At 33.0% G+C, this 11,252-nt stretch overlaps 1 protein-coding gene across 1 annotated transcript in view; it reads left to right on the forward strand.

The window, feature by feature from the left end:
* LOC123667647 (calpain-B) overlaps nucleotides 1-11,252 on the forward strand; it is a 55,043-nt gene extending 43,791 nt beyond the window's left edge. The window contains exons 13-19 of the mRNA XM_045601507.1: nucleotides 569-676; nucleotides 1,210-1,252; nucleotides 1,639-1,768; nucleotides 7,944-8,071; nucleotides 8,625-8,746; nucleotides 9,189-9,262; nucleotides 10,688-11,252. Of these exons, the coding sequence (XP_045457463.1) occupies nucleotides 569-676; nucleotides 1,210-1,252; nucleotides 1,639-1,768; nucleotides 7,944-8,071; nucleotides 8,625-8,746; nucleotides 9,189-9,262; nucleotides 10,688-10,770 (688 nt within the window). The 3' untranslated portion in view covers nucleotides 10,771-11,252. The remainder of the gene's footprint in view (nucleotides 1-568; nucleotides 677-1,209; nucleotides 1,253-1,638; nucleotides 1,769-7,943; nucleotides 8,072-8,624; nucleotides 8,747-9,188; nucleotides 9,263-10,687) is intronic.

Below are 11,252 nucleotides of genomic sequence, written 5' to 3' on the forward strand. Positions count from 1 at the left end.
TTGTTAACCACTTTCAAAACAAAGAGATCATCATGATGATGATGATGATGATGATTCAAAACAAAGAGAAGGTTCTCATCTCAAATTTATAGTATTTTTTTGTGTTACCTCGTAACTTTATACTAGGTAGACCAATTTTTATGAGATTGATTGTTTGATGTATATAATTATATACTAACTACGTCGTAAAATTTGTAGATGTAAGTGAATTCGGTTTTCCCCGTTTGTGAGCAAACACAAATACACTAGCTGCGCCCAGCGGTATCATTTCTGATTACATAGGGATGTCGGAACAAAAATTAGCTTACGTGTTATCCTGGACCTCCAGCTATGTCAATTATCATCACAATCAGTTTAGTAATTTTTATGTAAAAAAGTAACAACTAGCCCATACAAGCTTGCGTTTATATTATCGTGTTTTACAAAGATAGTTAAAAAGTAGCAGTAGATGTAGCGAGATATCTATTTAGGGCCTGTGAAACCCCAGGAATAAATTTAATGATTTTCTTTATATGACCAAAAAAAAATTGAGTAGGAAACCTGTTAATTCGAAATTTACTTGTTCCAGCTTCAAGTTTGAGCCCGGAACCTACGTAATAGTGCCTTCAACCTTCGAACCCGATGAGGAAGGCGAGTTTCTCCTACGTGTCTTCTCTGAGAAGAGTAATAACATGGCGTATGTGGATTTTATATATTTATTTTTGTAGTAAAACTTCTTTACGCACGTTTGACTTGGGGAGTGAGCTGGTGAATGCGTGACGAGAGCGTTGCGAAAAGTGTGATCGGGCGAGGCGAACGGAAGTCGAGAGGGAGATATAAGTTAGATAGAGCTAAAGAAGTCTTACTTCAGTCGTGTGGTCTAACAGTACACACGTTTTTTTTAAGCGATTAGGTCGGTAAAAAGGGTACGGCTCATCTGATGGTAAGCGAGTACCATAGCTTATAGACGCCAGAAACATCAGAATCATCGCTGTGTTGCTGACCCTACCCCCCGACCTTCCCCAGGAGCTCCACCTTTTAGCCATAGCCCTTTATTGGGCCGACCTAGTCGCATAAAACAATAGTGTTACCACCTTTTGTCGTAGTATTGGTTTATTAATATTAAAATTTTAAAATATTAAGTATATACAATAAAATCCTCAACTCTTGACAATATTTTTAATAAAATCAAAACAATACGTTATTAATTATTTAATATATATTTTACAGCGAAAATGATGAAGAAGTTGGTATGAGCGACGTTGATGATAGGGTGAGTTGAAATAAATGTTAATAGCATATATTTAGTTTGAAGTAAATTGTAAATTTTCCATAGTTCATTAATTTTCATGACGTCATTTTGATTTAAAGTATTTAACACTGGTTCTACTTTCGTATGTCATATTATAAAATAATTTTAAATAATAAATATTTAAAAAAAGTATCAAAAATGAACTCCTACTTAGGTCAAGAGAGATATTTTTAAATTTAATTAACGAATTATTATTTCAAAAAAAAAAAACATTTTAACATAAAGTGTCATCCAATACAACCTGCAAAAATGTATTTGTAACTGAGTCGATAAATAAACATTTTATTTACTATTTATATATATAATTACGTTTTAGTTTGTAAACTAATAGCATTAAATAAAACCAGGTAAAAGAAATAACACCGAACCCAGAACCAGAAGACCCAGTACGTAACTTCTTCAACCGTTTGGCCGGTGATGATGGAGAAGTAGACTGGCAAGAATTGAAAGAGATACTCGACTACGCCATGAGAGAGGGTAAGTGAACATACGTACATACACATACACGCACAAACATACACACACACACACACACACACACACACACACACACACACACACACACACACACACACACACACACACACACACACACACACACATTACTGTAGCTTGTAGACTCCTGCAACACCAAACAACACTATTTGAGGGAAGTGTTATTTAGCTGTGATCTTCTGTATGGTCGAGGTACTGTACTCCTGTGGTGAGTAAGGTGACCAGAGCTCCTGGGGAAGTTCGAGGTCTTAGGGATCCATACTATCAAAATAATAGTTTAGGCACTGTGGATAACGATGAAGTCAATCAAAGACCTAACCTAATAATAGTATTTAATAATATTTATTCATCATATTCTATTAATATGATATAGCAACGCCTACAAAAGAACTCAAAAAACTAACTGTGTATACTTAAAGACAGCACACTCATTACAATTAATTTACAATAAATGTGATTTTTTTATATATTTTATTACATAAAATGCTTTATTTCTTAAAAATACAATTATTTTCTATAAACCAAACATTAATCAAGAAAAAAGTTTTTTCTCGATTATGTATGGCTATTATATTTTTTTATTTAAAAATAAAATGCCCATTTTGAGCTTTCAATGTGATAACGCTTCTGTGACACTGTTAATGCTTTTTTAATTATTTCGATCGCAAACCTTTCGTCCGAAGTTAATACAATATGTAAGTAAATAATTTAAATTAACGTAGTTTTATATAATCTATATTATTTTAATTCTTATTTCAGCTAGAATCTATTGTATGTATTTTTTATGTGCAAATTTTATTTTTATTTTTTTAGTAGAGGGTAGTTCAACATTTTATGACAGGCCTCTAGTGAATTTTTTTAATAGGCTGTGGAAAAAAAATAAACAAACAGGCCAAATTAATTTATTTTAATTTGCGAATTTTTTATTGTTACGGTGATTTATTTTGTCCTTATTTTAATTTTGACGTTTTAATTTATGAGTTGATATTATCGCATTGCAAGTCAAAAATATGGAATGATTTAAATTAATTTTATTATTTAAATTTTTTTATGCAATTTTCTTAAAACTAAGCTTAGTAATTTCGGCAATGCTTACTTATTAAATAATAATATTATTTTAAATAGTTTTGAACAGTCAAAATCCTTTTTTGAAATTTCTAAGAAAATTGTTATTAATTCGTATGATTTATTACCCACACTTTGCTTTGTGGTTACGGCACTAAAGAATTCAGCCACCCCCTCTCTTCCCGTGGGTGTCGTAAGAGGCGACTAAGGGATAACACAGTTCCACTACTACCTTGGAGCTTAAAAAGCCGACCGATGGCGGGATAACCATCGAACTGCTGGCTTTGAAATACACAGGCCGAAGACGGGCAGCAGCGTCTTCGGTGCGACAAAGCCAGTACTGCGGTCACCAACCCGCCTGCCCAGCGTGGTGACTATGGGCAAAACACATGAGTTCACGTTATTTTTGGCGTAAACTCGTGGAGGCCTATGTCCAGCAGTGGACTGTATAGGCTGTAATGATTACCCACACATTAGGAAATTCTAAACAATTTTTAATATCATATTAAAAATTGTTTAAAATTATTATTATTAAAAAATTGACAATTTTTATTAAAACATAGGTTGAAAAAAAAATTGTCAAATCGATCTATTGACTGATTTTGACAGTAAAATATATTTTAAGCATAAAAGTTGGTACCTACTGATAGTATTTTGTAATAATAATCCTCATTAAGTATATTTATGTTTTCATAATAATTGTTTCAATAACAATAAATATTACTCTAACTATAATTAATATAATTATATTTTTTTTTTTTATAACTTCAATTAAATAACGCATAAATATACGTCAGAAGATTATTATGGTCCGCCGGTATTCGTTACTATATAACATAATATATTGCGTGTATAAGAAATTTTTATATTTTCAACAAATTGTATACATAGGGTTAGACGTAAAGCATTATTAACCTTGCAGGATTAAAACTAACTTCATATATTGCGTCATAATTCACTATTTAATAGATTTAAAAGTTTATACCTTTTACGGACTACAATGAGCAAATAAATTAAAATTATAGCAAAAATTGAGATTGACTAACGATCAGAGAATATCTTGAATTTAGCTTTTTTTATTCATAGGAGACTGGCCATAAATTGTTCAGTTAATTGTTTCGAGTATTCTTTGCTAGCCAACGTTTTTCAAACAATTGACATATGGAGTCAAATAAGTGGTTCGAATGCTTGCTAGTGTGACGACAATGTGTAGGAATCTCGAAAGTACTAGATCTAATTTTTGGTATTTTTCTGCTTCACTTATCACGAAAAAATTTGTTATGTGACTAAATGTGTCCTGCAAGGCTATGTCAGATGTTGTTTGTATGAAAAGCATCCTGCGTGGTTATTAATGTTTTACAAATAAAACTAGGTACCTTACATTATATGTTTCGGATGATATTAATACGATCCGAAACGTTGCGCACTTTCCCCATAACGTAACTCGGTCGTTCGTAAAATACGTCACGTTAACTGTCATTACTTTGGGATGTCACGCTGCGTCACAATATTTGCACTCTGTAAATATTCCGTCAGAAAAACTCGCTACCTTCCGCGAAGCTACGATGACCCTTTCGTCTTCCTTTGTCACACTATACTAAATAATCCACATTAGGGAAGAACCTCATATGCGATCGATCGTATCTTACGAGCGGCCTCAAAGGTCAATCTTATACCAAAATTTGACTCCTATCAAAATCGGAATATCAGTCGATCGGTCGTGATGTACTAAGATGCGAGTACGTACAGAGGTAGGCACGCGGGGCGCGGGAGGGGGGCAGGGCGCCTACGACGGGGGGGGGCCGCCCCCCCAGGATCAGAGCTGCCTGGAGCAGCTCCTGTGTGCTCTGTGCGCGCCCATCTGCAAGGAGCTCGGCGTCGACCTGCAGCAGGTGCAGCAGCAGCAGCACCAGGAGCAAGTTCACCTCAACCAGCCACAGCCGACAGGTAACTCGGTCGGTTGCGACACTCGGACTGTTCGTAGGGCTCATTTTTTTTTATGTCACTAGGTCTGCAAACAAGCGTACGGCTCACCTGATGGTAAGCGATTACCGTAGCTTATAGACGCCTGCAACGCCAGAAGCATCGCAAGCGCGTTGCCGACCCAATCCCCAATCCCCCCAGGAGCTCTGGTCACCTTACTCACCAACAGGAACACAACACTGCTTGACAACAGTATTATTTAGCTGTGATCTTCTGTACGAGGTACTACCCCAGTCGGGCTGCTCCGTATTTTGAGCAGGAAATTCTTGCTGTGCCCTACCTCAGTGTATTTTACACTAACAAGATAGACACAGACAATAAACAGTTATAATCATATACAAAAGATCTTAAAAGCTACGCGTTATCTTAGTTATAGGTGTTCACTCATTCTATTAAATTAAGCACGTATAAAAACAAACAATAATTATTTAAATATATTTAAAAGCAATTCCAAAATAGTTTAAAAATGTATCGATAATACGGTTTTTCCGTCGTTGTATAGCGCTAAGATAAATAAAAGTGAGCATTTTTTGATGATTTTGTTTCGATCTGAAAATACAATTATGGTAGAAATAGAAATAGAAAACATTTTTGCTTTATATAAGCCGATGTTTATACCGCTATGACATATGATGGTTTTATACCACTATTTTATACACCCTATAACTTTAGATTGATTTGTACGAGGGTAGCAGTGAAGACATAGCTTTTTAAAGTCAACTTTGTATGTATCTAACACCCATTGACCAACCCATTAGCGCAATTTGTAGTGACACTGCTTTCTGCTCCAAGGGTTGTGGGTTCGATTCCTACTCCGAATCTGGGTGTAATATATATTTATTTATATATGAATTATAAATATGTAATTATACCAGTCGGCTGTTATCTATAACACAAGCATTAAGTTGCCTATCATATGAACAAATGACCATCTGTGTACGAAAAAAAATAGCTTTTTGTGTACACTGTATGTCATTCCACAGGACAGTAATCTTAATAAAGAAAATATTATACCACGTGAAGTTAAATTCTAACAATCAGATTATATTTGCTTGATTGATAGATTTGCAAACTTAATGGAAGCACTTCTGTGCACCTCGAAAGGGTTTAGATGTTTATTACAGTCTTGGAAATTACTGAAATTAATACAATATTTACCAATTAAAATATACAATTATTATTTTTTTAATAATATATTATGATATTAATGTTCATTTTAATTTGTTTGTTTATAAATGTTACAGGGAACCAGACGGCGTTGCATGCACACATAATTTTTTTTTATCGAAATGGAGGCAGTATTAAAATGTCTATTTTTGTTTAAATATATGTATATTTTTCTTGTTATGTTTTTATTTCAGGGCAGTACCATATGTGTATAAAATAATGCTGTGCATATATGTATTATGTTTAGCATTATTTTATAATTTAATTTTGCTATTTGGAAACAGTATACTAGTCATATTTGTTTCCAAACGGCTTTTATGTTAATCTCGCTTCGCTACTAACACTAAAATATAAATATTGTCAATTCATATTGATTATATTTATATTTATAATGCTTAATGGCGTGTACATTTGGCACTCAAAAATGGGCATTTTAAAAATTGTTCTGTAAAATTTTGTATCAAACGTTAATATAAGTCACCTCCATTTCCATAAAATTTTATTTTTTATTATTGATATTTGAATAAAACTTTTGTTTTTATTGGTTATTGGTAATAAATAAAGAAATATACACACGCGGTCATTTTTATGTGTTACATCAGTAAACATTTACGATAAAAAGCGTTAGTGTTATTCTAAATAAAAATGAATTATTATTATTTTTAAGTAACACTCAATACAAAGTTTAAAAAAGGTTCCATATTTGCAATGACCCGAATATAAAATTATTATTATTATATCATCTTAAATAATATAGAGAAGTTTTAGCATCATGGCACAATCCATTAAATTACCTATTAGTTATATTTCTTAAATTATATATACATTTAAACGATACATTTATTTACAAAATTTAATAATAAAAAAAATCGTAGTTATAATAAGATAAATTACATAAAACTAAAAAACCTTAAAAAACCTTACAAAACCTTACATAAATATAACAACTAAAAAATATTATTAAAAGGAGTCCCTTTAGGCAATGTTCCGAAGATACTGGCAGCGTTCCCCCTTTGAATAGCTAGACTAATTCTTTGTCCGAAACATGGCTTCAAATATATTTTTGATTAAAAAAAGGTCCGAGAGGTCAGTATCCACATCACTTCCTAGGGTTCCGTCGTCCAAATACCAGACGTTGAATTTAGAATTTAGAGTTTTAATTATCGGATTTATAGCCAAACTAAAAATTGCAGGCCCAAGGGGATTACCCTGTTGACAACCTACTTTCGAGGACAGTTCATTGAAACTATATAATAATTTTTTTGGGTCAGCGTAACCGAGAAGAAGATAATTGTATACTTCCAGTATATGCTGTTTTATTTCTGTCAGCAGGGTATCCATATTTACCGAATTGAAAGCATTTTTGACGTTTGAGCAACACGTCAGGCTGGCCGTAAGTTAGGAAAGAGCGTAGGGCATGGACGGCTGCCTCACAGCCTCCTTTTACACCGAAACCTAACTGTACGGGTTCAAATTCCGAATTTAATTTTGGTAAAATATGTCGAACTGCAATTTTGGAGGCCAGACGTCCAAGTGTTGATCCAACAGCAATTGGTCTCACCCCTCCATCCTTTTTGGTGAGGGCGATGAGGTCCGCGCCGTAAAAAATGGGAACAATTTCTGGATTGACATTACCGGAATACATAAAATTGATTAATTTAGTGATCGAATTTACAAGTTGCTCGTCGTGTGCTGCGTTGTGTTTAAATTAAATGAAAAATAAATAACATTGCCATATTCAAAAAAAAATAACTAAAAGATACCAAATAATAAGATGTAAAATTTGTAGCTATACATTCCAATTCAACGAAACAAAAATCTTTAAACTAATTTATAAATAAAAATAACTAAAAAAAAAACAAAAGTTTTATTCTACTTCATCTCTTAATACTTTTTGTGCATAAATATTAATTTTATACCTCATAATTGTTTCATATTTCAGAACTAAAAGGTCAAGGATTCTCAAAAGACGTATGCAGAAGTATGGTAGCCATGCTTGACAAAGATAACTCGGGTGGACTCGGTTTTGAAGAATTCAAGTCTTTGTGGATTGATCTGAGACAGTGGAGGGTAAGAATATATATTTTTTAGTTTAAACAAAACAAAACGATTGGGGCCTTTGTATATTTGACGCCCATATTTGGACCCCAGAGCCTAGTGGGGTCCGAGTTAAAGAGATATTTCGTGTATAGTTGGGGTTTAGCTGTCACTTATACAATTTAAACGTATTGCCGTATTGATTATTTGAGACCCCTGAGCTAAAAAGGGCCTCGAGAAATAAAGACATTTATGTATAACTAATAGGAGGGTATCACTATCACTGTATACGTTGTACTGATTATACCGAGGCCTAGGCTAAATGAATATTTTTAACTGTCACTATGTTGATTATACGAGGCCTGAAAGACTCGACCCAAAGACGTTGTGCGTAATTAGTTGAAATATAGAAAATACTATATGCACCATATTGATTATACAGAGGCCCCCTTGCTGTAGGAGGCCTCGAGTTAAAGTGATGTATATGAGTAATGTGAAGCACGTATCACTAGCTATCGCATAGCTATGAGTATAGGCAAGTAAGCTCAGTCGCGTGTTATGTCTGACACCCCCCTGCCACCCCCAGGCGGTGTTCCGGCTGTACGACACGGAGCGCCGCGGCGCCATCCCCCCGCAACACCTGCGGGACGCGCTGCACTCCGCCGGCTACACCGTCAACGCGCACGTGCTCAACGTTCTGGCGCACCGGTACACACACACACACACACACACACACACACATACACATACACACACACACATACACACACACACACACACACACACACATACACACACACACATACACACACACACACACACACACACATATACATACACACGCACACAGGCACACACACACACACAAACGCACATACATACACACACCGCACGCATTTATTCGCATATATGCATACACACTGACACAGACACTCGCACATATTCGCGCCCCAGTTTACTCTCAAGTATAAACAACGCGCTCACAGTTTAAAATCTTATCATTCTCTCTTTCACTCACACGTTCGTCTATTAATTTAATTATACCTTCCACCCCACGTACGAGAGAACATCATTACTTCATTATAAAGTCTAACCAACAATAAATATTGCATATATTTTGCAATTCAATAATTTATTTCATGTTATTTAGATACGGCTCAACCGATGGTTACATACAGTTCGACGATTTCATAATGTGTGCTGTGCGACTTAAGACCATGATCGGTGAGTTAATATATTTTTAATTTTACTTTATAATAAAAAAAATAAGTGTCATATCATCATGATGAAGTAATTATATTTTATAATTTTGGTCTATTATAAGCGTAGTTGAAAATTACTAAAATTTTTGTAATTATTGTATTTAGTAGTCGTTGAATTTAAATCGTTATTTTAGTATAAATATATTTATATAGTAAATATTTGTCTGTATGTGTATGAAAATTTGGGAATTGAAGCTATTCATCCTTTTTTGCGTAGTTTAAATTTGTATAACAGTATCAATATAATAAAGTATATAACTAATTTAACATTTAGTGATCACGCGAGTACAAACTGTTTGAGGGTAGTTGAAAATTAATTAAAAATATCTTGTGCAATTATTAAATTACATAAGTACTATGTTTAGTGTTAAATTTAAATCGTGTTTTTAAACTGAATGTATGTATGTTTGTAAAATGTTGTTAATCGAACTATGTTATATTTATTTTTTACAGTTGCATATAGATTTTTTATTTTCTTTTTTTTTATGTTAGTGGCCCTAGTTAGAATGCATGATAAATACATTTAGTTGAATAGTATTAGTTTTAAATGTGTGTTATAATAAAACAGCAAACAACGAACCGCTTGAAAATCTCGAGCGCGAACTGCAGAACCCGTGAACGAACAAATGGACGCACGGACATAAGTATTACACATATATATGTGAAAACATCAATATTATTTGCTTTGTGGACAAAACTTTCTAAAACCTTACCAATTTTTTTTATCATTCAATTTTTTCTTTTTTTTTCGATTTTTCTGCTTTATTTTATGTAAGCTTATATTCGGACTATTTTGCAAAAAAAGGAAACATTTTTATAAAAATGTATGAACGTAAGACTTACGCCAATGTATAACATTTAATTATTATTACGAAAAATTTAGGTTATAATTATGTTGTAAGTGTTTGTTCACAATAACAAACAATATTGAAAGACTACACTCCATAGCAGTGATACGTGAAACGCACACACACAAAAGTTTGAAGGAGCACAGACAATGTATATTTAACACTTTGATGAAAAATATATGTAGTTTAAATTAAAAAGTTTGTATATTGGCATTTTATAGTGATACCTTCAAACGTAAGTTATTTATATTGTTTGCGGCTGTTAAGAAAGTTTCTAATATCTTATTATTGCAATTTTTTTTTAAAGCAAACATCGTATAAATGTTTTTATTTTATTTAATCTGTCCGCAGACAATAAGCACAAACAAAATTGAAGAGTTATTTGTGGGTATTTTAAAAATTACTTATATAATTTTTTTATTTAGATATTTTTTGTCTAAAATACCTCACAGACAGCTCAAACCGCACTAACAGCTTACTAATTGTGAAAATCCGTACGAACTAATACATGAATACTAATATATTTTTATATATTTCAGATACCTTTAAAGGGAGGTCGTCAGGAGGCGAATATGCGACATTTTCCCTCGATGAATGGCTAAATCGCACAGTATACGCCTAAACAAGATGCCTTATTATAATAAATTAAGAGTTAAGGCCTTCACACTTAATTGCCAAATGTTATCGTCACAAGTTGTATTTATTTTAGTGTCATTTAAAAATCTCTATTTACGGGTACTTTGACATTTTTTTTTTTTATAACAATAAAACGTCCTCATAAAATATTAATATGTGTAAATAAAATAGCAGTATTTTCGTATCCACCGATTTTTCATTCCAGTAAATGAACGGTTTTAGACAGAAAATAGTTTTCAAGTTAGTCAGTCAATAGTTGCTGTGCGATAAGCCTGAGAAGCTTACATTGTGTATACAGTTTATGAAAATAAATAATATTTATTAAAAATCAAGTAAATTTTGTTAAATATTGTGCACCGAGTTGCCACAATAATGCATTTTTGTTGCAAGTTATTTATATGACAATTTTTTTATGACTATTTGTATTTTTTATTTTATCTGAGATCTGAATAAATATATTATATTTCA

Source organism: Melitaea cinxia, chromosome 28 (assembly GCF_905220565.1).
Source record: "Melitaea cinxia chromosome 28, ilMelCinx1.1, whole genome shotgun sequence".
Classification (NCBI taxonomy): domain Eukaryota; kingdom Metazoa; phylum Arthropoda; class Insecta; order Lepidoptera; family Nymphalidae; genus Melitaea; species Melitaea cinxia.